The following is a 27,594-nucleotide window of genomic DNA, read 5'->3' as shown; positions in this document are numbered from 1 at the left end:
CAGCTACAGGCAGTACAAAAGCAAATATACACGGCTGTTTCCTTCAAGACTGTGCACAAAAACAGTCAGTGGGCTGCACCAGGTCCCTGGGCTGTAGTTTGCTGTCTCCCTAGCACAGGGGATGCACTAGCAGCATCTGCTACAAAAGCCGATTTGCATCTCAGAAGGCACTTCCAACCTGGCATGGCTACTTGCCTCTTCCTCCCACCTTCAGGCTGGAAAACGCTATTTAGCTCTCTCCTTGACTTGAAGCTTATGTTATAAGAAAGGAACTTCAAGCAACTATTACAATCAAGTTTATTCTGAAATTTTTTGTTTTTTGGTTTTTTTTGGCAGCTGGCTGGTGCGGGGATGTGAACCCTTGACCTTGGGTTTAGCACCAAGGTTAAACACCTTGCCTTAGCCAACTGAGCTAACCTGCCTGCCCTATTCTAAAATTTTTCTATCGTAGACTTGTGGCTGGGATCTTGCTGGTGAATGAAGTCACCTCCAAGCTCATATGGCATTTGGCACTTTGAGGATGGAGGACAGCATTCAGCCTCCTCGATTAGAACAGGTGCCTGATTCCATTTTCTCAGGTGTGGATAAAAGCAAATAAATGCCATAAAAAAGCCATATTGACTTATGTTTTATTCAAATGCAGGGTTTTTGAGTTGAGATTTATATTCTCTCCGGAGATACATCTCTGGTCATAACTCCACTGTGCTGGTGCCTTCTCCAGTCCCACCTGCCCCCTTCACCTGCATGCTGCTTACCAGGTGGCTTACCTGTCACCTGTGGCCAGTGAGTGGTCCCAAGACATGGGGCCAGAAGAGTTAAAGACCAGTTTTAGCCTCCACCCTCCATCCAGCTTGGCGTTGCCCATGGGCTGTCCTCTTGGGTACAGAGGGACATCTTTGAGAGCAGAAAGAGGTGGGACTTCTTGTTTTGGGATGGTGAGAGCTGAAGCCTCCTTGGTGGAAATTGGTGACAGTTGACATTAGACCTAAGGTATTGCCAGCCTCATTTGGCTGTTCTGGTGTCTGAAACTCTGTGAGCTGAGATTTCTAATTACCTTCCCACCCCACCCCACCCCACCTCACCCCAAACCAGGCAGGGCTGAGCACTCGGAATTTAGCATCAGCCCTTTGGGCTGAGTGCATTTCTCACTGTGAGTTCGTTCTATCCCCATGTTCAAGAACAGTGACTCTCTTCTAAGTTCTACAAGAAAAACGAAGCTGGCAGGTTGGCTGGGAGAATTTACCCCAGATCAGACTTTGATTCTTAGTCCCTTGAGAATCCAAAATCAAATTCCATCAGAGTTTTTTGAACCCAAGGAAAAGGTTCAATTAAGCGCACTAGAGATGAGTGGAAAAACTCAAGCACTAGTTGATTAATCTGCAATGCAAAGAGTGGGGTTTCTTTCTGTAGATCCATGCTCTTGTATCCCTTATGCTGGTGTTAATATTCCCAGGAAGCTGAATAAGGCATCAGAGGCTGTGGGAGGGCCTGGAAGGGGACTGCTGGCAGGGAGATGGTTTCTGTGCATCCAGTCCGGGAGTGGCTCCCCCAGTATATTGGCTTCTATCCTCTGTGGACTTCAGCAACTCAGGGACTGGAGTTCTCCTGTTCACCAGCTGTGTGTGTCCCTACCCTGATGCTGCCTGACACTGCCAGCTTTCCTCACCCCAATTCTATGTGTTTCTGAGCCCCGTGTGCTTTCTGGTGACTTACTCCTTCTCTGGAGACAGAACCACCTGCTGGCTACAAAGCAGATCGCCTGTGTTAATCCAGGAGCCAGTCTGTGCCAATGGTTTTAAAACCCTTCAACCTCTCCCCCAACCACTGTCCCTAATCTTTGCATTTTGATTTTTAGAAATTTCTATCAAATTAGACTTTTTGTCTCTAAAAACTTACTCTGGCTATGAAGTCACCAGTTCCTCTAATTCAGCATTTCTTTTTCTCTCTCTCTAAATATAAAATGTTTGGCTATGTGTCCTGAAGGTTTGACACGGTGTGGTTTTCATGTAATCACTCCAATCAATGAATGCATTGATCACATGAAAACTATTCAATTTATAAGTGATAGTAACAGTAACATACAGTAGTAACTCTAAAAGAATTTTATCAATTTTTTAAACTTAATTTTTTGGAAATCAATCTTTGAACTTAAGTATTGAAAAGAAGTATCTCAGTATCACAAGATCAAACTTTGGACCTTATACTTTTCAATATCTGTTTTCAGTCATAGGCTCTCTTAAGATTTTAATAATTCAGTACGATAAGTATTGTATCAGAGGACAATATTATAAATTATTTTTACAATGAACTATGATAAATATAGTATATTAATATTTTATTAATAACTTAAGAATTTTCCGGACTAGTGTATGGTCACACGGGGTAAGGTACAGCTAGTTTGTAAGAATGTTCATGGTACTATCCATGAAGAGAGTGTCCATGTAAATCGGGACTGAAGAATACGTTTTAAGGGAGTTTAAGTACTCTCTGTGGTAGAGACTCAAATGCTCATCACGCATTCCATTAGTCGCCTTAAATTTCCCAGTTGCTTTGCATTTAGGCAGGGTCAGTGACCAGCAATGGCCAGTACACAGTGGGTGGAAGTGGCAAGTGTGTATCCTTCAGGCTAAACACAGAAGAGTGGATGAGAGTCCTCCTTGGGTTCTCTTCTGTGTGATGATTATAGCAGCATCGTGTTATGATTACAAATCACAAGACTGAAGCAGCCTGGATCCTTGAGTCACTGCATGGAGGTCTGTGGCCTTGGGGAGTCATCTAATGCTGGAATTTGCATGAATGATAAATTTGTTGTATTAAACTACTGAGATTTTGAGGCTGTTTGTTACTATAGTGTAACTTAGTTTAGCCTGAATAAATTATATATTTTATAACATGATATACTTGCATACTATTATATATTATTATATAAAATATATAACATAATATAGCATATATAAGTATGTATTAATATTCTAGAAGTGTTTCTAAAATATTTTTGACTGTGAACAACAATAAGAAATGTATTTTACACGTGAGCAAGTACGTACACTCACACACACACGTATACACATACACATCCCCGAAGCAAATATTTCAGGAAACAAAATTTATCTTTACTATGCATGATCTATTCTATTATATTAAAAAAATGCTGGTATTGACTTCCTAAATTGATTTTACAGCCCACTAATAGATGTAACCTGAATCTGAAAAATGCTTCTGTAGGTCATAATTTGTATATGATTTATATGCTAATTATAAGCCTTTCATGCATATTTGCTAAAGCAGGCTTTTTAGATCTCTCTTGGGCAACTTTTTATTTTCTGTCCCTAGAATGAATGGAACTATTTTCATGTAAGGTATAGCACATCCCACATAATTTCTGGAAGATCATGTTTTATTGTTGAACCTCCTAATTTACAGTGTCTAAATTTACTTATAAAACTTTGTCACAGGGAGTAACAATGTTAACCTGATTAATCGTTATTCACTTATTTTCATTTTTAAAAGTAAATGACTATAAATAACTGTCTCTTGTGTTAGGATTAGGGATATCATAAAAATGTCACTTGCTAGACATATTTTAGTGTTAATACTGATGCAAAAAATGAAAGAGACCAAATATTTATATATAGTATTATATATATTTTTATATACTGTATATTCATATCAAAACTTGCCATTTCTATTAAGAAGCTGATAAGTTACTCTCTGATTTCATAAGTTATACCACAACTGTGAAAATATGGACAGCTATTTTATATTTTTGCTGCTATATAAGACATTTAATGTTTATACAGAGAGCTGCAAAATTACAGAGGTGATGTAATGGGAATCAAAGAACATTTTCACCTGAATTTTCACTGGCCTTTTTCTTCAACCAGAATCATCTTGATATTCTCTGAATATTCTTTTAGAGATGAATATGGTGTCTGTTTCTTCAATAAATACACATACACACATTTTAGGCATATGTGTGTATATACATTTATACAAGTGTATGTATATATACACATATATACACACATGTATATAGTCTACATATGTATATATATAGTTCTGTGTGCACCTATACACACATGCACACATAATGTCCTTTGGTTTATTTTCAGACCATTAATGTGAAATGGATTTTCAATGACTTCCTTTTATTTTTCTTTAAATCTAAACTCATTTAAAAAGACGTTTGCAACAAGTATTAAATTTCTTTTAAAAATCATAAATATCATTACACTTTAAAGCGTGATATAGGAAGGTCACAAGGTGTTAGAGAAGACAGAAATTCATGCCAATACGGAGGGGAAAAGAAAGAAAATGGGGTTTCCAGAATTTTCTCTTAAACTTGCCACCTTCAGGGAATCAAACCTAGTGCTCTTGAGTTGCTGACTTTGAAAAGGAACTCCAGGCTCCTTTGGAACTACATGCTCCCATGGGAAGGGAGGGATAGAGCCAGAAGTGGGTGAGAACAAATCATTTCTTGGGAATGGGTGGGTATTGGGATTGGGGATGGGAAGCCAATCCTTGAGTAGGAAAACAAGGTGACAACAGGTCATTTTGGTAATTAAATGGTGCCTTTTGGGATTGAAAGCTATAACCTTTGGGTTGCATGTCAAACTTCTCATGGGTTTCTGAACTGACAAAATGGTAACTATGTGCTTTCCTAACCGAGGTCTTCTCTTGCTTCCTTCAAGAACTGGGGGATGAGTTGGCATGCCTCGCTCTTGGAGGAAGAGGCTCCACACAGATGGAGGTCCACGGGCAGATGGCCACTCATATGTTCAAACATGCCCCCTTCAGCCTTCACATGCCTCTTCCAGAGCAGAGGCCATTTCCCAACACATCAATGAAATCACAGCATGATGGAGTAAGATGTTTCTCTCCAATTACATTTTGCAGAAATCAAAACCCAAGTATATGGGTGTAAAGCTGTCAAAAGAATTCTCACCTCGCCTCTAACTTACATCAGATTAAGAAGCTCCAAAGCGACTTAGGAAAAGGAATATTTGTATGTTAAAACTAGGAAACTACTCTTCATCAGATGTGTTGCCAGACCTGCCTTAAATTTTTTCTTCCCTTTTGGATACCTATGTGAGAAACCCCAGAAAATTGGGGCTGGGATGAACTCGACCCAAACTGAGAGAAATCCGGGCTGCTCTAGCACATTTTACCATAACTCAGAGCAGCGGCTGGTGAAGGACAGACAAGCTACTTAGGTGTCACATTTATCATGCTGGCTGAGTAGAGTGAATTACGATCTCGGTGTTGGTGGTAAAACTTCCAGTGTTCATGCTTTTTGAATCTCTTTCCCCCCTTCCAGAAATTAGGGCTCTGTGTGCCACCTTAATCTACGTCCCGGGCAAATCTTGCTAAATTCAAAACATCTTTCCCAAAGAATTTTCAGCATTTCCTGTGCTCTAAGAGATGCAGAGCTCACCTTCTGTCATCATCCTTGATTTTCTTGTTACCCACCACCTCCTCAGTTGAGGCCACGGACAAACGTTTTTGAAGTCGCTGTGTGTGGCTTTTTAAATGCATTCTTTTCTTTCTCAGACATAAAAAAAAATGTGCTGGAAAAGCTGCCCCAGTTTTGTTTGCAGGATATCACCCATTGGAATGACAGACATAAAGAACTTAGAGTCACACATAGGACACAGATGTTGGTGGGGACACTATATTGAGGCATGGAATAAAAAAGATTGCTTCCTTTGTAATGAAAATAATCATTGACAGTGAGCAAAGCCTCAGATCCAGAAGATGGAGTTGCTTGTGTGGGGTGACACTAATTGCTAGGTGCCTGCCAGAGACGTGGAGTGAGGACAGAGGCAGAGATGGGGGAGGGAGGGCGGTGGTGGGTTAGTTCTTGCTTAGGATGCTTTTCAGGCTTCTCTGCACAGCTTCGTCCAGCTCTTCCTCCAGCTCCTCCTTCTTGGACATGGCCAGCTTAGACTGGTAATCCCTCACAACTTGGTCGATGTAGGGGGCACTCTGGGTGCCATGCAGCATCAGGGTCCACTCCTTCAGCACCCCTTTCTGGGGCATGCTGCCCACAAACCCCAGCTCCAGGGTCCAGGTTCCTCGGGCGTCTTCCCCCCATGTGTGGGTGGTCATGAAAGGCCACTTGTCAAAGCCCACCTTGGAGTCATCATCCCTCGGACGCCGGCTCAGTAAAATGGACTTGGTGCCCATAGGCGAAGTCATGTTGATGTTCAGGTCTCCTCTCCTGGATGCGTTAACCGTGATGACAGCTTGCACGTGCTCGAGGTAGCGGACGAAATTTTCCTTCCCCTCGCATGCATCGGTTGTGAGGGTCAGCACCAACTTGCCAGTGGACGGTATTTTCCTGAAGGCAAAGTGAGGAGGACAGAGGTAAGAGGTCGTGGGCACATCACATGAGGGGTTTTGAAGGCAGCTTCAGGTAGCAGAAAGAACAGGGGCTTTGGGGTTAATCAGACAGACCTGGGTTAATTCCCATACCAGCAGTGAGAGCCTGAGCAAATCACCTACATTCAGAAACTGTGTAGAAGGGGACCATAGAAGAAGCTGCTGATATCCCTCCCACATTTCCCAAGGCACCTCTGATTTCTTCTGCAGCTGCAGCTCTGTGTACCCATTTCAGACATGAGCATCTCCCAGCTGCTTCCCTGGCCCTGCACCTGTACCTGCACCATGGGAGCTTTCTCGGCTTGTGTGCACTGCGGCTCAAAGGTGTCAGGGATTTAACCCCTAAGGGGCAACCCTCTACTGATGATTGACAGGAGGTGGTGGACAAATATTCCACAGTGGGACAATTCAGGGTCCCCACTGGGATGGTGGCAACCTGTTCATTCATGCACCCTTTATCGGCCTTTTCTTCTTCCCTGTCTCGCATCTCCACTTCCTCACTTGTGTTTCCTGGGATCATCTCTCAAAAAACTATCAGCTGGGTCCACTTTTGGGACAACCTAGACTGAGAACTCATAACGCCTTCCTTTTAAAGTGCAAAGGACCATTATAAATAGAAGCTATTGCTAATATGATTGTTATTATTATTATAAAAATTGCTGAAGTTGGGTTAATTCTAGAGCAAGACATTCTATGAAAGATCAGGAGACTTTGGTGGTCTCTTTGGCCATAGAGCTGGAGCCCCATGGGGGGTCAGCCTAAGCATCCCCTAAGCCATCTTGCCTTATAACTGATCTCTGTTCTGGAGATGGCCTCCTTGAATATGAGATGCTCAAAGGTTCTTGCGCTAGATACATAAAAAGGACATGACATTTGAGGATTGCATGGTGTAGTGGAAAGACTCCAGACTTTGGGAATAAACCTATTTGGGTTAGAATTCTGCTTCTGTGCTCACTGAGAGCTTGGGCAAATTATTTAAGTACCTGGAGGTTGCACTATTGTGGGAGTTCTTGTGAGGTTAAATGAGAGTGCAAATAAAAAACCCCGAGCACAGGCTTGGTTTCCCTTCCCTGGCCCATCACCTATGCTAATATCCTTCCTTGATATACTTCTATTTTGGAGGACAGGATGGTGGCTATTTTTAAACACACATCTTGTAGGACACCTCTATCCAAAGTCACGGGTCACAGACCCAGCTCAGAGGCAAGCCTTGGTTCTGCACGGTCCTTGGAACCAAGGCCCCGAACCTGGGAGAGCTTGCTGAAGCTTACACACAGCTCATCAATTCAAGCAATACTCTCCTGAGGAACTTTAAAATTATGTACTTTATCAGTTTTCATGGAGTGCCGCTGTGTGTATGCCGCTGGGATGCTGATCCTGAATGATGCGTGAAGCATCTGTGGGTTATGGAGACCCAGTGACAGTGGTGGTCTCTCTGCTCCCAGGCTCTGAGGAAAATCATTCAGCTTGGAGAAAAGCAGGCATTAGGCCAACTTCAGAGGTTAGGGTACCAGGGCTTTTACCTGGATCTCTCAAAGAAAATGCTATTTGTTCAGAACATTGTTTGGGTTCTGCAGGTGGTCATTTGCATGGGGTAGCATAAAGAGCTTGAGACTAAGGGGGCAGTTGAGGGCAAGGCATTTGAACTATCTGAGCCTCACTGTTCTTACACGTGCAATGGGGGTATCAATTCCTACCTTGAAGAGCTGCTGTGAAGATGAACTACGGTTATATATATAGTGTGTAGATATGTGTGTATATGCACACCCACATATATAGTATATTCACAAATATCTAGACCAGCACTGGCCAGTAGAACTTTCTATGATGATGGAAATATTCTACGTCTGTGCTCTTCAGTACAGTAGTCACTGGCCCCATGAATAATTGAAATGTGGCTAGTGTTAGTGAAGAATTGAACTTTCAATTTATTTTATTCCATTTTAATTAATTATATTTGTATTAATTAATTTTATTAAATCACCACGTGGCTAGTTGCTTCTGTATCAGATAGCACAGGTCTAAATTGTGTATGTTGAACTTGAATCTGACCAGAACAACAGCAATTCGCAGAAAATTTCTCAGGTTTCTGATTCAAGAATAGTCAGTTTTTGCCTTGACTCATAGGCTCCAGGAACAGCAGTTGGGGAAGGCATACATCCTGTTATGCAGGTTTTCTGGCCACCTCTCTAGAGGTCTCTGTAATATCCAGAACCTTAAGGTAAGAGGGAAACACCACATTTTACCACAGGGTTTCTATGCAGGAAAGCAGCCAGGCCCAGAATGGGGCTTTCCTTCTAGAGTTGAGCCAGAGGGGTTCTGGAACCTTCTAAGAAGCACAGTTAGAGGTGTGCGAATAGTGACAGGAAGAGAGACCCTGGGTCTGAGTCCTGTGTTGAGTTGGAGCCCCTTTTCTATCCCATAGTCTGGGCCCTTTGAAAAGATTAAGACAGAAGTTCAAAAGCCAAAAACCAGAGACTTAGTCTGAGCAATAACCATTCTATATATTATAAGATGTCACGAATCATTTGTCAAATGTAATAGACCCTATCTATCATCATAAGCATTCAAAACACCAGCTGAACTCTAAGAAAATGTGTTTTCTGTCCCAATTTGCACCCACGGCACTTAGGCACTGGAGATACACAGTGACAGTCCCTTTACAAGTCAATTTGTAGAAACTCCTGCAGAAAAGTGACATTATTTCCCTGGGGGAGAAATGAAAACATTTCTTTGATTGGCTAAGAGTCAGAGATAGGACAGCCACTTTAGCTGGAAATCAGATCCACAGCCCACCGTGCAATGAGTTTCTGTGTGTTAACAGGAAAGAGGTGGTTCTAGTGTGGAGATCATCTCTTATGACAGAAGACAAGTCTGGAGTGGTCTTGGGACAACCTCAGGCACACCATGGCTAAAGGAGTTTCTGTAGAAGGGGCTGGCGCCCGGCTCCGTCCCCCTTCCCTGGGCGGTGCACCATCCAGCATTGAGCATTGGCTGCTGATGGCTCTCAGCTGTCCCCTTCCCCGGAGACTCTCCTCAGGGGCTGCGTGCTGGTTTTCCACAGTGGTTGTCTTGTCTGTTTTTCCCAGGAACTCCATGGGTCATAGGGTGGACATAAGAGACAAGGACAAAGGAGGGGGCGTGATGGCAGGGGTGACAAGGGAAGTAGAACGTGAGCCACCTGTTGCCTGGTCTGAGGTGCTTCCGTGGGAACGAGCACTGTGCATTTGTGAGGGCGCGAGGGAGCAGAGGAGGGAGGTGGGGAGAAATGTTGGAATCTTGCCACGCACCTTGGAAAGCTGAAAGGCGGGTTGGAGTGGGAACAGCCACACTAACTTGTATCAGGAATCCACATTTTCCTAGAGGCCTGAGAGCTGGGGTGAGTGCAGAGGTCAGAGGCCACACCAGTCACCCCAGAGAGTCAGGCTTGTTTAGTGCCATGGAGGACTTGGCTGCTTGAAAAACTCCCCCGATCCCTGCCCTGCCATGTGAACTGCTTACTGGAGCTGGGTCCCCTGGGAGAGGAGGCATTTGACTGGACTCTTCTGGGAATGTTGTTACTTTGAAATTAAATTAAGTGCCTGATGTGAATTCAAGGCAGCAAGCTTGGTAGAGAAAGGACACCGTCATTCCCTCCTCTTACAGGTGATGTTTTTAGCAAGCATGATGGCACTGGAAGAGCCTAGAAACAGTATTTGCCAGATGTTTCTTATTCTTTTTTTTTTCTCACTTGTATTTTCTGATTTTCCTAGTGTCCATATATTGCTTTTACAAGAAGAAAAGGAATAAAATTCATTCTTATTGTAGAGGAGAAAGGAGATACATGCTGGGAAAAAGTCAATCATATGAAGGTTAAATAGGAGATTGTTGTTTGTGGAACAAAAGGAGGCTCTGCAGAGATACGTTAAACAGTCCCAGGGTGTTAGTGTCCAGGCCACGCTCCGGGACTCACTGGCTGCAGAAATAAGGCATCAAGAGCTTTAAGAGCCCCTCTCTGATACTACAGAGATGATGTACAAAAGCCTGGTGTTCAAGTCCTGTGAAAGACAAACTTGAGGACTTGGGGATGGCTTGTACCTTCATTTTATTGCATATCGGTGCAAGTAAGTGGTCAATTGCCTTGTGCCTAGAAACAGGTGTTGTTTCCGGGGGGCCCTGTGGAATGCAATCTGTGTTATGAATCCTCAATTGTATGGCAAAGTTGTGAAGCTGTGATTGTTTTGTTAGAATAATAACAGCTACTCTTTCTCGAGTGCCTGACTTGCCTGCAAAGCGGCAGTCCCACGAGAGCACTCAGAATGCGGTCATTGTGAGGTGTCTCCCTCCCCATGTGGTACAGTCAGGTGGCATTAACTCATGCAGGAAGATGCTGCAGCCTAGAAGGGCTGGTCCCAGCCACACAGCTGGTTTGTGGCTGAGCACTCTTTTCTCTCTCTTCCATGCTGCTTCTGGCATTCATATCAGGCTTTAGCATTAATTTCCAAATTCACTTAAAATTTAGTGTCAGATCAAACGTGTCACCACAGTCTTAATGGAGCTGAGTGAACAGTTCTCTCAGGGGTGCAGAGGAGGTTGAGGGTGCCCTGTGCTGAGCAGTTCACTCCTGGGTTTTCTCTGCTTGTTCCCATGCCTGGCGCAACCAGGCACACAGGATGTTGTATTTTTCCCCTTGATTCTATTTGAGCTCCCTTCGCCGACTCTCTTGATAAAGTCTCTAGAAAATTGCTTTTCAAATTGACTCCTTCTCTGGGAAGATCAATGCTGAGGAAGCCCACAGACCTGACAATCGCCCCTCACTCCACCTTGGAAGCTGTTTCCATGCAGCCCTGCATGTCATGGAAAGTGACAGCTGCTCAGGCTATTGGTGCCCCTATCCCAGCCCCTGGGAAGCGTGGTTCATGCAGCGAGGGCCTCCTCTGCCCAGCGGCACAGCCTGCCCTGGGGTTGCTCTCCGGCCTCCCTGTGCAGCCTCTGAGTTTTCAGCAAGTGACGCTGTGCCGGACCTAACTCACCTGAATCTGAGAACAAGTGCACTGTGGGGGTGGACAAGGGACCAGAGGGACCGGAGGCACCGAGGGGACACAACATGGTGAGGCCTTCTTCCCAAGTTTGCTGGCTGGTCCACAAACCATTTAGACACTTTCCACCCTTTAGACATTTTCCTTGTACCCAGGTGATGACTACTTTCATTCTTTCAAAAAATATTTGTCCTGTGTCTACTAAGTGCCCTATGCTGTTCTAGGCACTAGGGACATGCCAGTGAACAAGGTCCCTGTCCTTGTGGAGGGCCCAGATGAGTTAGTGCTAAACTAGCTCTCCAGTTTCTTTTCATTGAAAACAATGCTGCTGGTATTGGAGAAAGTTCCTGGTTAGCTGTGATATATTAGGGTGATCACATCTGTGGGCCTCAGATTCCTTAAATGACGGACTAAGATATTTCCAGTGCTCCCTCTGGCTCCAAATTCTACATTTATGTGGATTATGATCAAGTGTTAAGCACATTCAGAAACTGGGAGATATCTTGTCGTTCATCTCAGCCTATGTCCCCCTTCTCTCTCTCTCCTCCCTCACTCCCACTGTGGCTCCTTCCAGCCCTCTGTTACCCCCACAGTACTGGAAAGTTGTTAGAGGTCTGTCCTGCTTGTCCAGTGCATCTCAGAAAATAAGGTCTGATAGCAACACATACCTTGACTAAGAAGGCCCCAGTATATTCCAAGCTAACTGTTCCCCTAAATATTGCAACAGTGCCAACTTTTCATTAATTGTGCATGTAGCCGACAGGCAACTAAATGTGAATGTTGCTCCAGTCACATTGCCCCCGAGGGATGTTTTGGCCCCTGCCCACTGCTGGTGGAGTGTCTGCAAAGGTGCAGACCTTGTAAGTCTTTCCCTCTTTGCAATAAGGAAAGGAGGTTCCAGGCCCCAGGGCCTTGCAGACTGGATGCACATTGGAGTTGCTGTTTCTTTGAACGAGGGCCATTTACTGGATCTTTCTGAGCCTGTTTTCTCACCTGTAAAATGAGGCTAGTGATGCCAACTCCTGTGATGGTGGAAGTGAAGTGCTGGTCCCGCAGCTCCCTGAGAGAATTTCTTACTAGAGGTTCTCGGTAGTATTCTCCCAGGGCCACCCTCAGGCTTCTGGGGTGCTGTCTGTGTTGGCAGTGAACTGTAAGCCCAGGCACCAGGGGTACCGGGGAAGGTCTAGGCTGGAGTGGACTGGCCGGGCTTTCTTGCAGTCCCAACCTCTTGATGCCCCTTCCTGGAGCTGATGTTATTAAATTTCTACTTCCCGTTCTATTTGCACTATTCAGCATCCCTCCTGATAAGGTGTATCTACTAGATGTGCCTTAGAGCCGAGCTGTCCAAGATGGTAGCCACCAGTCATATGTGGCCATTTAAATTTAAATTAATTAGAACTAAATCAAATGGAAACTTTAGTTCCTCAGTCACACTGGTCCCATTTCTCATGCTCAATAGGCATGAGGTATTGTCTTTGACAGTGCAGATATAGAACATCACCACTGCAGAAAGTCTCCCAGCCCTTCCAAATTTCACAAGAAATTATTCTGAACTCTAACAAGGGAAACAGAATCATCATTACCCACTTAATGCTGATTTTGGGTAAAGTTAGCATGGCAAGTAGGTTTAGCCTTCAGTCCCTCATTTGGACAGGGGTTCCCAGTCTTGTTTCTCTGTTCAGTTACTCCCAAAGGACATTGCAGATCCTGACAATGACAGGGCCTCTGGAAAGGCAGTTATGGAATTTGGGAGGGGCGACCACCACTAGCTGTGCCTTTCAGAGTCCCCAGGGGAGTATCTATTGGGAAAAGTCCTCCAGGCCTCACCTTCTCCAGCACAGAATCACTGAGATACTTGAGAACTTACCCATAGGGGTGGGCTCTGGAGTCAGAATTGCTGGGCTCAAAGCCCAGTCCGGCCACTCAGCTGCTGGGTGACATTTGGTGTGCCCTCAGCCTTTCCTAGCCTCTTTCCCTCATCTCTAATGACCCTGCTGAGCTTACAACAGGGCTGCTCTAACACAAGCCTGAGTACACAGTCGGAGTTGAGTAAGGTCAATGTTATGTCATGAAAAGAGCTGGGATTTGTATGCAGATGGGCCTTGTTCAAGTCCTGGTCTGCCCTTTGGGACCTTGTGCACATCTCTCATGCTTTCTGCATCTTAGCTCCCTTACCTGTAAAAAGTAGTAATGATAGGATGTGCCTCCCTGTTTTATAAGGATTAAATACAGTGTATGTGAAAGGCCTGGAATATACCAGGCACATAGTAGGTGCTTCTCCCTGAGACATGGCACAGGACCAGTTTGTTGTTAATGCTGTAAGATATTCATCACCCTGACTGCGTGAGTGTAAGGGACACCCTCAACAACAGGGTGGCTATGAAATCTACGTGTGTGTAAAGCGCCTGGCACATGGTGGACGCTCCATAAAAACTAGTTCTTTCCTTTAATTACACATACAGCCTCTGTGACCCTGACCAGGTCAGTCACCTCATGTGGACCTCAATGAAGCCTGTCTTACCAAGAGGAGGGCTAGGAGGTTGAACAGAAACAATGTATGGACACAGCTTTGAGAAAACTGTGAGACACGCCCCAGAGTAGCTATTTTTACTATAAGACATTTATAGCACCACTCGGGATGTGTGCAGCTCTGTGTTTTTGGATTATTATAGGGCTTGGGCTGAAGGTTTGCTTTCCCAGGCAGTGCTGAAGGGAGGCTGCTTTGCAATAGCATGGGCTGATCCATGGAAAAAGCACACAGCTCTGCCGTAATCCATTTGGTGCCACTACCTACGAGGTCAGAGAGTGAACTATGAGGACGCTTGTCCATGGGGGGACGAGAGTCCATGGGCTGATGCTCACCTGTGGGAGGATGGTTTAGGCTTTGAGGATTCCCAATTTGGAATTCACGTAAAAATCAGGACTTCATTTCATCGAGAATTCTAGGAGATTATTTATCTTTCTTGCTTTCCACAGGTGTGAACTAAGAGTGTTTCAAGTCATGGATGAGAGAGAGAAGCCAAGTTACATTTATTAAGTGCCTACTATGCGCCAGCGTTACACTCGTGTGACATTAAGGTCTCCCAGCAGCTTGGGGAGGAAAGAGTCATCAGTTTCATTTAGCTGGTGAGGAAGGAGAGAAGAGAAGGCTCTGTATGGGCTCCTTTGGACAGAATTCAGGGGGTCTAATATGGAAAAACCCTACATCTTAGTTTTCACTAAGCTAGAATGGAAACTTAGTTTCTCTTTCGATTACAAAAGCAGACCACAAAGGACAGTGTGTGAGCACTTCCTCAGATTTTGTCCTCAGATTTTGTCCTCGAAGAGCCCGGAGGGCCTCCTGTCCCGCCACAGTCACTGTGTGCATCTTTGCAGTGGTGTTCTGGTCACCTCACTGCTCTGAAATGATTATGAACCTTAGACTTGCCACTAGAGCTTTTTACTTCTTATGTTGAGAAAAAAAGGACATATATTATTTCATCACAAATTCGTTTTTTTCAATGATTTTGGTAACTGGTTTTCAATATAGTTGGCTTCCTTTGTAATCCTGTGTACTTTAAGGAATTAAAAAAAAATCATACTGAGGTGGGGTCCATAGACTTCACCGTACTGCCAAAGGGGGTCAGGGCATGAAGGCTGGGAATTGCTAAACTAGAGGGTCAGAGAGGTCAAAAGTATTGCCTAAGTTGGGGAAGTTGAGATTTGAGTTCAGGTCTGGGTACCTGCCTACAAAAGCTGCAGAGGATTCAGGACCAAAGGGAACGGAGAGGAAAATAAAATCTGAGAGAGGCTGGCTCTGGTCAAGCTCACATGGTCAACAGAAATAGGGCTGGAGCAGGGGGCTATTAAAGGGGGTCAGGAGATGGATTTTACTGCCATTTAAAGGGCATAAGCCACAGAGGTGTATTCTCACAGTGGAATACTACACAGCAGTGAGAATGAATGAGCTTTTACTACACACAATCACTTGGATGAATCTCACAAATCTAATGTTGAGTAAAAGAAACTGGACACAAAAGCACCCATACCATGTGATTCTAGTTAAAGTCCAAGAACTGGTAAAACTAATCTATGGTGAGATAATAATAAGCAATAGTTGTCTATGGAGTTTGGACACTAACTGAAAGGGGGCTTGAGGAATCTTTCTGGGTTGAAGAAATGTTCCATCTCTTGATTGGGTGGTAGGTGGTAGTTCCCCGGCTGTATACATTTCTCAAAATTCAAACACAGTCATGTGTCACTTAATGAAGGGGATTTGTTCTGAGAAATGCATCGTTCGGCAATTTTGTCACTGTGCAAACATCATAGAGTGTACTTACCCAAACCTAGTAAAGCCTACTACACACCTAGGCCGTATTGTACAGCCTAGTGCTCCCACCTCAGTAATGCATCGGCTACGACATTATGATGGCTGTGACATCACTAGGCAATAGCAATTTTCAGTTCCACTGTAATCTTATGGAATCACCTTTGTATATGTGAACCTTTACTGACCAAAACATCATTACGAGGTGCATGCCTGTAACACACTTAAGCTCTGTGCATTTCATAGCATGTTAGTAATGCCTCATGTATGAGAATGATAATAATTGCTATCTCCATCTTACTGATGGACCAGAGAGAAATTACTGATGGAAAGAGAGAAATTAAATAAAGAGGCATCCTTATTGTCCAATCCTTTTGCCATGATGGGGAAGATGGAAGGGAAGTAGTTACACCTGACCAGCCCACTGATTTCTGTGGGGAAAATTCCTTGCTCAGATTCCTCCAAATGGCAACCCAACTAACTCAGAATAAAGTCAAGTCCTTACATTTTCCCACAAGTAGAATGAATAAATTGTGTTATAGTCACACACTGGAACACTCTTTAGCAATGAGAATAAACTACAAGTACACACTAAATGTGGTCAGATATCACAAACATAATTAGAGCAAAAGAATCTAGATATAAAGGAGAACATAGGGTATGATTCCATAAGTATAGAATAGGGAAATAATCTATAGAGTAAGAAATGGGAATAGTGGTTACCTTTGGGGAGATGATGATGGGAGCGGACACAGGGGGCCTTGGGATATTTGTAATTTTCTGTTTATGGATCTGGGTTACGCTGGTTGATTTGTGCACTTAAAAATTATGGTGTAAGTCACCGAATCAGTTAAGGCTCACACCTAAAAGCAGGGATTCTAAGTTATAAAATTGTGTTCTATGTAAGCGGTGCTCCCTAGAGTTATGCAGCTCTATAGCTCTGCCTAGAAGCTGGTTGTCCCTGAATCAAATCCAGGGCATGCCCCTGACACAGAGAGGGAATCTGAGATCGTTACCAATGCCATGGTGCTGTCTCTGGGGTATTTACCCCATGCAGCAAAAGAACCGCTGCCCCCACTTACTCAGGGTCCTGCACGGAGCCTCCTACACAGTGGAATCTCTCAGGCACAGTTTTCCAGTCTTTAGCCATTTTCACCATGGCGCCTGCGTCAAGGACCCCATAGCCAAAGAGGTGATTAAATTCCAGGCCAACCCCATTCCGCCGCCACTGATGGACCTCGTCATGAAGCTGGTTCCTCTTGGAGGTGAGCACGGTCAGATGCTGCATGTCTCGCCAGGTCAGAGCCAGGCTGGATACGGAAGGCAGAGAGTGCGAGGGGGGTGGGGAAGGCAGGGCGAGAGAGGGGAGAGACACAATGATGAGGATGAATAGCACTCAGACATGGACCCCTTGTAAGATTCTGGAACATCTGTGAACTTCCAATTCAAGGGAGTGTGTCCATTCTCTATTTAGAACTTTATATATGTCAATTAAAAAAACCTTCTTGCTTTCCTTAAATTAATTTCAAAAGAGCATTATTATTATTATTATTATCGTTTTTATTATTTTGGTGGCTGGCTGGTACAGGGATTGAACTCTGGACCTTGGTGTTACTAGCACCATACTCTAACCAACTGAGCTCCCTGCCCAGCCCCTCAAAAGAGCATTCTAACCACACTGGAATGGCTAAAATGAAAGAGACTGACTATATCAAGAGTTGACAAAGATGGGGAGCAACTGGAACTCATGCACTTTGCTGACAGGTGTGTAAATTGTTACAATGACTTTGGAAAACTGTTCAGCTGTACCTTCTAAGGTTGTCCATATGCCTAAGCTATGGCCTAGAAATTCCATTCCTAAGTATGTACCTAGGCAAACGTGTATATGTTCACCAGGCATGTGTACTGGAATGCTCATAAACCCAAACTTCAAAGTCTTCAAATGCCCATCCAATGGAATAAAAAAACCAACTGGGGTATAACTTATAAAATGTGGGATACTATACAGCAATGAGAATGAATGAACTATAGCTACTCCAAATAACACGGATAAATCTCACAAATACAAATGTTGACCTAAAGAAGCCAGACAGAAAAGAGAACATACTTTATGATTCCATTTGTTCAAAGTATAAAAAAAAACTAACCTGTGCTGTTAGAAGTCAGGTTAGTGGTTAGTCTTGGAAGGTAGTAACGGAAGGGACAGAAGGGGGCTGCTGGGTGCTAGCTGCACTCTGCTTCCTGATCTGGGTGCTGGCTACATGGTGTGTTCTATTTTTGAAAATGAGGCTGTCAGTTCTTCAAGGGCAGAGACAGTATCTTCAGCATATTTGTATCCCCAGTGCAGTCCCTGGCACACTGAATAAAACATTCTGCTTGCAAATGTTACTATCTTTAAAAATTAGTGTCCATTATTACTCAGTGTTTGTGTTTTTCAAACTACAAGCATGACTCATTTTGGGGCCAAGAAATCAACTTATCGCACAGATTAGCTATCTGGGCTGCACATTAAAATCTTCTTGTGTGGCTCAGGCCACATCTCAGGCCAATTAATTAAGACTCTCTGAGGGCCAACCCCGCGCCTCACTGGGGAGAGTGTGGCGCTGGGGGGAGCGCAGCAGCGCTCCCGCCGTGGGTTCGGATCCTATATAGGGATGGCTGGTTCGCTCACTGGCTGAGTGCGGTCACAAAAAAAGGACAAAAAAAAAAAAAAAAAATTAAGACTCTGTGAGTGAGACTTAGATGTTGGAAATTGTTAACATTTCTCAGGTCATTCCAATAGACAGCCAAGGTTGAGAACCAGTATTTTAATGAATGGGATTATCATTAAAAAAATAAGTGGAATAGAACTAAATAAAAGTATGCATTGCATGTAGTATGGGAAACTATCTTTTCATGAAAACTTGTGTGTGTGTGTGTGTGTGTGTGTGTGTGTGTGTGTGTGTGTGTGCATGCGCGTGCATGCTGGTCTACAGGGCAAAATGTATTTCTTACTGAGAGTCCTGGCAAAACTCTGTACTACAGTTCTCTTCAGAAATGAAACAGTTAAAAAGACTAGGAGCAACATAACTTATTTGATAAAATCTCAACACATGCAAATTTCATTGGTTTGAAGCCTTGAAGAGCCAAAGGGTTCTAATGATCCTTAAACTCTTAAAATGCAGACCTTCTCTTTGAAGGAGAAAGTTCCAGGAAAGGTCAATGTATCTTTGAAAAGATTCAGAACAAATCTTGGACATGTGGTCCCCCAGACCCCGAGAAAATGGTATGAAACTTCCTGAAGTTGATTATGGCTAAAAGCTTGATGTTTTGTTGGAATGGGATTATGAATTTATCAATCCCAGAAGTGTTGACAAGCGAGGATCTAAATGACCTGAGGGTTGGGTAGCAGGTGTGGTATTTCTCATCTTTGCCAGGAAAATGTACTGTCTTCCAAGTGCCTACAGAGGGACTCCCTCAAATGTTTCTCCGCAGACTTATTCTCATGAGGTCTATGAGAAAGAGAGAGAGAGAGATTGAGAGAGACAGAGAGATATTGAGAGAGACAGAGAGAGAGAAAGAGAGAGACAGAAAGAGAGACAGAGAGAGAGAGTCAGAACAAGGAAGCTTTCACTTCTGAAATAAATGAGAGCTTTGTCTGTGCCCCGATGTAACTGAGTTGTGTCAGTGTGGCCAGACATTTGCTTATGTCTGTAAAGTAAAACTGGGTCCCTCCTAATTCCCCCTTCTGAACAATTTTAGAATTGACAGAATACACTAAAATAGCTAAAATAGATATTGCATCGACCTGCTTTAAAGCTTTAGTCCTATCATATCAGCAGTTATTAAATAATAAAAGATAAATTGACAGAGTATCTGTTGGAGGTTGTAGGACAAGTTACGAGACACGTTATTCCCTGTTCTCAAATGTTTTACACGAGAGTTGGGGAGATGAGACGAATACGTGAAAGCTACCGCACAGTGAAGTGCTCCATGAATGTCTACCGAGTGTCGACCACATTCAGGCTGTGCAAATGCTGGGCGTGTCGTAGGGAGGCCCCTGCCCTCACACAGCCTGCATCCTAGAGGGACAGACAGACAACTCAGTATTGAAAAAGTGAGGGTTGTCATGATGGGGAGCTCATCATGCTAACGGAGCCATCTGCGGAGCCCCTGTGTTACTGAGCCAGGGGTTCTCACTGTGGTCCTCAAGACCACTTGGGCACTGGTGACAAATGTAGATTCCCAGCTCTTCCTGAATCAGCATTTGGAGGTTATGGGCCTGAGAATTTGCAATTAAGACAACTCCCCAGATGAGCCTCCTGAAGTTTGAGAACGTTAGTCTGAGATGGTGGTTCTCAACCTTGGATGCAGATTTGAATCATCTGAGGATGGTTAAAAAAATAATGACGTCAGGTCCCAGAGGTTTTGATTCTATGGGCTTGTCAAGCATCTGGTATTTCACTAAGCAGCCAAGCATGAGCAGAGCTAGTCCAGGGGAGAGCTTCTCACCTTTCTGGATGGCACTGGACACGCTTGTGAAAAATATAGCTTTGCAGGTGCTGATATATATAGCCTGCCGATGCTGATTCTGCGGTCGGGGTGGGCTTGGGTGTCTGTTTTTAACAAGCACTCCAGAGATTCTGGTCATCAGGAAATTTGAGAAACTGGTCCGGAGATTAGCAAGAATCTCTTAGGAAGTGGCTAATCATGAACCTGACTTCTAACAGAATAGATTAGCTTTTCCATTTGTGAGCATTTTCCCTCACCATTCTCTTTCAGAGTACTTCTGTCCATGGCATCAAGTTCTCCTGGACCCCAATTAACGTTTTCTTACTAATTATCAAGGCAGCAAAGGGCATTTAAAGAGAGCACATACATCTTTAGAGGAATTGAAAGCCAAATGTTTTAAAGACCTGCAGTTTTAAGATCGAAGGAATGACTTCTGCTAACATCTGGTAAATTCTATGAGCCAACAGGAGAATTTTAATCCTTCTACTTAATGGATCTGATGTTTATATGAACAATGTCAGGTGTGTGAACCTGAGCAAGTGGTTTTATTTCTCTGGGCCTCATTTTCTTCGTACATAAGAAGGGATGTTTGGGGCTGGCTGGTTTGCTCAGTTGGTTAGAGCATGGTGCTGATAACACCAAGGTCCAGGGTTCGATTCCTGTACTGGCCAGCCTCCAAAAAAAAAAAAAAAAAAAAAGAGAGAGAGAGAGAGATGTTTGAAGTGCTAAAAGATCCATTTATTTTCTTTCATCTCTTTCATCTTTAAAATTCTGAGTGTATTTTCTAAATTCTGACATGATTAAAAAATAATTTGAAAGGATTGGATTATTTTCAGTCTGAAAAAAATAATCCATGTGTAAGTCAAGCTGGAATTTTCTGCAAGCCCATTTGCCCACCTCCTACGAACTTTGAGAGAAAACTCAGTTTATATGACCCCTTGGTGTAGCTGTGGTGCGGAAAATCTCATCTTAAAGTAATTGGAGACTGATTTTGTGCATGATGTTTGAGGAAGAGCTAAGTCATTCACTGTGGCCTCTGCCACATACAGAGTGAGTGGCGAGACCCTCCCGAGATGGCGGCAGTGCCCCTCCGACGTCCAGTAGTGAGGCTGAGGATGGACCCCAGCATCGGAACCCAGGCACCCCGGGGTCTAAATCCAACTGTGTGAACTTGGACAAGTTATCTTCACAATCTGAGCTCCAGACTTTCCATCTTTAAAATGGAGATAGGACCTTACAGGTTTGTTGCAGGTGTAAATGTCGATCGTGTGAAGTACCTAACACAGTGCTGGACACGCAACACAGTTTATTATTATTAAAAATAAATCTATCTCATATATTGGGAATAGAAGTAAGTTAGAAGAGAACAGACACTATTTCCCAAGTATTGGTCACAATGTTTAAAAGTATGTAAATGAATGTCTTAAGGCATATTTGACTTTAAAATCACCACATGTCCAATTAAAAAAAAACTTTTCTAAAGAAATAATATTTATGAAGCAGAGCTACAATATTCCAGGAAGTCATTATTAGTTATTAGTTATTGATAATCTAACTTTCTATATTTTGCAGATAAGGCAGTAGAGATCTAGAGAAGGTGAATGATTGCCCACTTCGATGCTGAGAGACACTAGCAGTTGTCTTTCCCCCGTATCTATTCTTTCTCCTTCCTTATTAATAAAAGCTCAATTTTATTCAGAACAGCAATGTGCTCAGTTATGAAACTACATTTCCCAGCCTCCCCTGCAGTGTGAGGTAGTCATGTGACAGTTCTGGCCAATGAGAAAAGCAGAAGCCACTGGGTGGGGCTTCTTGGAAAACTCTTTAAACAGGATTGACTCAGCTGGTGAACTTCATTTTTGCCCTTTGCCCTTCCACTTTTCCTGCCTTAAATGTAAACGTGATGGCTGGAGCTCCAGCACATCTAGAGAACATGAAGGTGGAGAGAAGAAAGCTAGAAAGAGTTGGATTTCCTGTTTCACAGTTGCACCCCAAACCAGCCCTGGGCTCCCATCTCAGTTAAGCTATTGTTCTTTGGATTTCTTGTTTTACACAGCCAAATTCAATCTTGACCTAACACTAACTCCTAATCAGAGGTAGGGTCCAGATACCCACACTCTGCACAGCAACACCCTGAGTCACAGGTTCACAGAGCCACTGCCTTAGTGGTTGTCCACACACCCCAGTCCAGAGACCAGCAATGGGCTGGCTGCTTTAAAGTATTCCCTAGGAACAGGGTTGAAAAGATGGATTCCTGGGTCATCCATCCCTAGGGATTTGCATTCAGTGAGTCTTGGGTAGGGCTTGGGAATCTATCTTTTTCAAAACTTCCTCACTGTGCTCAACTTCACTAGTTACTAGAGAAATGCAAGTTAAACTACAAGATGATTCCCCTGGCAAGGACATGGAGCAACCGCAACTCTCACATACTGCTCGAGGCAAGGTCATGGGTACACCCACTTTGGAAAACTGTTTGGCAACATCCACTAGAGCTGCATATGTATATCCATGACACAGCAATTTGACTCCCTAGTATACACCCAACAGAAATGCATCCATAGGTTCACCAAAATGCATGTACAAGAATGTTCATAGCAACATCATTCATAATAGCCCTAAAGTGAAAACGATCCAAATATCCATTTATACAATGGAGTGATATTTAACAATGAGAACTAACGACCTATAAGTACACACAACGACATGGAGTAGTCTCTCAGACATAATGTTCAGCAAAAGAGCACATAAGGGTACTTAGGTAATGGTCTGTCTCTTGATTTGGGTGCTGGTTGCATGGGTCTGTTCATTTTGTTAAAAAGTCATAGAGCTACACCTAATGATTTGTGTACTTTTCTCTTCATATACTATAATTCAATAAAAAGTGTACATTAAAAATCCATCCCCTGGAAGGTCAGTTTTGAAAATATTGTTTCAGCTCAATGTGTGGGCCACTGGACTTCAGATGATTCTCTCGAGCCCCAATTTTTCCTCCTTGTGATATCTACCACTCAAACCTATCTGAGCCCTCTAGGACCACAAAGGAAGCTCCAGGTCATGTGAGAGAAACCTAAATATCTGAAAGTGGCTGTCACCCCCCACTAAAGAAATTCTTTAAAATTTCTCTAAGATTGCTCACCCTTGGAGATATGATTACTATTCCCTGTGACTCAAGTAGGCATTTTCAAGCATTTGACAGAAAAGCACTTGATGAGATTAAACAAAAAAGTCGTGACTGGTCAGGAGAGAGGAATGGTTTCCCTTTTCCCTCCTGGGGTCATGGCACGGGGCTTATTCTCTCTCTTGCAAGGTTCTGATGGGCATACATTGAGACAGGATATTTGTTTATTGCATACAAACTGCTGTGGAAATGTTTTCTTAGTGGACCTTGACTGTGGTCACATAGGTTACTGGAGACCCCCTGCTGCCCGATCCCCAGATAAAAAGAGAGATGAACTGTGAGGACTGTTCTGAGGAGGGTCTTGTTTTCCTCCTCCCTCTGGGCTCTCTCCTCGGGCCATTTCATCCTGACCAATGGTTTTCACTGCTGGCTACTGGAGCCGCCTTGGAGACAGGTGCAGAGAACCAGAGCTGGCTTGGAGTTTACTTCTCCAGGGTAGCTCTTAGCCAGTGACTGACTAGCACAAGAGTATGACAGCCCAGCTCCCTTGCCTTGAGGTAGGACACACTCTGGGGCATAATTCACTCTCCAGAGTGCCTGCGGGATTAGGGTGAGACCAGTTCTCCCAAAATTGCAGCCTTGCTTGGATTCTTCCCCATCTCTAACCTTCCCTTACTGGTCGTTCCTGGGAACCCTTCCTTAATAAATTACTTGCACCAAAATCTCACGTCAGTGTCTGCTTCTAACCTCAGGCAGTTGGTGTTCTGAAAAATTTTAGGACTAGCTCCCACAATGGGCTTGAACCACCTACTGCCAGGGACATTATATTCCCTCTTTATGGTGACAAAAAGCATTTATGAGCATTGCTCCAAAATAAAGTGTGCCTAAGTGGCAACAGCATTCTTTGCCGTAAGGATATCCACACGTGTGCTAGAAGAATGGTGAATAATCGACGCAGAGCCATGAACCCTTTAGGAATCCAGCAGCCTCACTCTACACTTTGATTTGTTTAGGTTGTCCCTTTGTAGATGTATGGGCCTGGGCAAGTGAGGTTTTGCTTGCCCAAATCCCAGGAGACTGCGAGTCAAGTCCTGCCCTCTGAGGTTGAAAGGGAGACCAGAAGCCCTTCTTGTCTTGGGGGCACTCCTGCTCCCTGTTCCTGCAAGGCTCAGCAGGAGGCAGCAGGCTCCCCTGCCTGTCTGCTAGCAGCCAGAGGGAGCAAAGCCAGTGCAGACTCCAGGGCCCCCTCAGGTCCCGGGATGCACGGTTTCATCTGCAGGAAATGCACATCATATGTGAGTAAGTTTTGGTTTCTGTGCTTAACAGGGCAGGGGACTCTGTGGCTTAATAGTTAGGCTTTGGCCAGTGTCCATCTCTTGGTGTCCTAAATTTTCCACCTGACTTTTGTTAGAAGAATCAAAGTTTAAGCTGGTCCAAAGGGAGGAGACGCTCTCAATTTGGGGTCTTATCTGGAAAAGGATAATTATGGCTTTTCGCCTAGAAGGCAGAGGGTTGAGTTGGATAATCTTTCTAAGTCTCTTCCTATTTTAGGAATCAACTCATGCCTCCTTTGCAAGTCAGAAAGTGCACTGCATGTGTGGAGACAGACAAACAGGCTGCCTGGAGAGTGATGCTAGAAGCTGCAGTTGCCTAGCAACTGCTGCCAGGGATGGGGAACTCAGCTCTCTTCCCCAGGAGCCTGAATCCAACTTCTCATAAGTTGCTGGGGGCTGCATTTTCTGACAACTTCCTACACAGCTGGCATTTACACTCGCATCATGTGTGTGGTGTCTGAAGCCCTCGTGTTCATTCCTTGAATATAAGGCAAGCCTCTGGCTTCACTAAGAGAAGGTAGAGGAGCAGGTGGGCTGATGCTCAAATGCAAGGTGTGTGCAGCAGTAGCAATATGTTGCCCCTCTGTAGTATGGTGGGAGCTTAGGGAATGGTCTCCTCTCACCTGTAGCTTGGAAGGTTTCCCAATAAAACCTATTTCTTGGTCTACAGTGTGTGACTCTGCCCACTTTGTCTCAGTGTTAAAAAGTGGATTTACCTAATGAATTAACCAATCTTGAGTAGAAGCATCTTGTTTGTCACATGCTCTGAAATGCTTGTTAGATACCCAGCGTGGCAATTTGACATTCCTCTATTTAGCTAATTGTGACTATTACTGGAGTAAAATAGCCAAGGGATATACAGAGGATACAGGGGTGGATTTCATGAAGAAAGAAATATGTATGTGCCCCTGTGTGGTATCTGAGTAAGTTGCTGATATGTGCTGTTGGGTGTTGGATTTCTGTGTTCTCCTAGGGATGTAGTTTTTTAGTGTGTGTGTGTGTGTGTGTGTGTGTGTGTGTGTGTGTGTGTGTGTGTGTGTGTGTGTGTGTGATTTAGAAATGCCCAGAAGAGTTCACTGGCCCTGACTATTCATAAGCTCTCATGTGCACTTTTGCCTCCATGGACACCTGGTATGTGGGTGGAGAGACATGTATTAGTCCACCCTGCAGAGCAGACCCCAGGCCCAGAGCTGTAAACATACTTAGCCTCTAAAGCCAGTGCAAACACGCCAGCTGCCTCAGGAGCAGCCGCAGATGTTCCAGAATGCCTCAGAGTGCAGTTGCCATACAAATCTGTGGTTGCCTAGAAGGGAAAATATTAAGTAATGAATGAATAAATCACACAACTTTGAACCCCCAAACAAAATGGAGGAGGGGACTGTCTATTTATTTTCTTTAAACTACACCTTGTTCTAAAGAAGATTGGGATGCAGCTAAGGATAAGCTTAGCATCCATATACCTATCTCTTTTGGCATAAATTTTATCTGAGCTTCCTAGTAGCCCATGCAAAAAGGAGCACATGATCAGTTATAATAAGGCTGTCCGCAAGGTAAGTCAATTGTTCAAAGAAGCATATCTCTGGCTGTTCTAGAAACTAGAGAGACATTTATTTCCTGAATCCTAAAAGGAAACACTATGTGGTGGAAAGTGATAAGTTAATACCACCAACACAGTCAATGCATTCTGTGGCATTGGGACTGACGCTTGGAAAACCCACTGCCACTGCATCAACATTTCTTTACCCTTCATGCAGGAAAGGGCAGTATTCCCAAGGAGGGAAGAATAAACATGCTCAGCTAAAGTCCACCTAGGACAGGCTATTAAAAACAAACATTTCTTTACATCTACCATTCATGGAAATATTCTGAGACACGCTGAGTCAAAACAACCTGCTATGTGGGTGATCACCTCCACAACTCTTATTTAGAGGGGAGACTAATAAACTTAGTGTCAAAGGACTTTCACAAGGAGAAAAACCTCATTTTCAATGTTTGTGAGAGACAGAGTTTTTATTAAGATCATGTATAAACCACAGGAATAATTCTTCTTCTTTCTGAAGGATCCTCAAGAGAGCCTATTATTTTGAGAAACAAAGTGTCAGGAATTTTTCTATTGGAAAAAATTACAATATTCAGAGGAACCTCAAAGCCCTTTCCCAGTCCATGTGGAAAGAGAGTCATAGATAAGGGTTCAGGACAAAGTCACACCATGAGGAAGCTGTCGGGGTGGGAGTGGAACTTCTCCAGGGAGAGGGAAGTATCGCAAACAGGACAGGACTGGGGCCTCCCTCACTTGTCCCTTTCTGCCCTGCTCTTCTTTCTTTCTGCCCATACAGTTTGTAGCATAAGAGGGGGTTAAGCCTCCTTCTGCTTGGGAGGAGCTGGGGGACTCTATCCTCCTCAAGACCAAGGGGGAACCCAGGTGGAATCACGGGAGGGACAGGCTATTAAGGTCTGTGTCTCTTGTAGGCAAAGGGCTTCTCCTGGCTCCCATGGGAGCCTGGCCATCTTGCTAGTGTTTGGATCCCACGTTCCCATGTCAGCTCCCATAGGAGCCTGGTTTTCTTGCCAAGGTGGGAGCCCAGATAGGAATGTGGGATCCAAACACTAGAAGGCAGCAATGATTGAGTTCTGAGTTCCGTTCTCCTCTCTTGGGAAGCCCCAGTGCAGATGGGTGGCCAACCAGGGTGTAACCCGTCCATGACCATGAACCACCCACTGCATTCCTGGTTTGAGGTCTGAGGAAAGGCTGAAGTGAGCGAAATAACCAGAGATAGGAAAAGATCCCAAAAGATCCATTTTGCTTGATAGATGATATATTTTTAAGGGGGTTGGAAAATTCTCCATTATACCTAGTTGCCCAGGAAGTTGTTGTTTTTTTTTTTTCCACCTCAGAATAGAGCAATAAGTAATCTAAATCTGTAATTCTTAAACTCTTCCCCCTGC

The 27,594-nt window shown here is 44.0% G+C and overlaps 1 protein-coding gene across 2 annotated transcripts in view; it reads right to left on the bottom strand.

Annotated features, from left to right (window-relative positions):
• Positions 1-5,853: 5,853 nt before the first annotated feature.
• PCSK2 (proprotein convertase subtilisin/kexin type 2) overlaps positions 5,854-27,594 on the bottom strand; it is a 276,303-nt gene continuing 254,562 nt past the window's right edge. For both annotated transcript variants that reach the window (XM_063113126.1, XM_063113131.1), the window contains 3 exons: positions 25,851-25,951; positions 16,788-17,015; positions 5,854-6,340 (listed from right to left, as the gene is read on the bottom strand). In XM_063113126.1, coding sequence (XP_062969196.1) covers positions 5,854-6,340; positions 16,788-17,015; positions 25,851-25,951 — 816 coding nt within the window. The remainder of the gene's footprint in view (positions 6,341-16,787; positions 17,016-25,850; positions 25,952-27,594) is intronic.

This window comes from Cynocephalus volans, chromosome 1 (genome assembly GCF_027409185.1).
Source record: "Cynocephalus volans isolate mCynVol1 chromosome 1, mCynVol1.pri, whole genome shotgun sequence".
NCBI classification, from domain to species: domain Eukaryota; kingdom Metazoa; phylum Chordata; class Mammalia; order Dermoptera; family Cynocephalidae; genus Cynocephalus; species Cynocephalus volans.
This window is presented reverse-complemented; position numbering and strand designations above follow the sequence as displayed.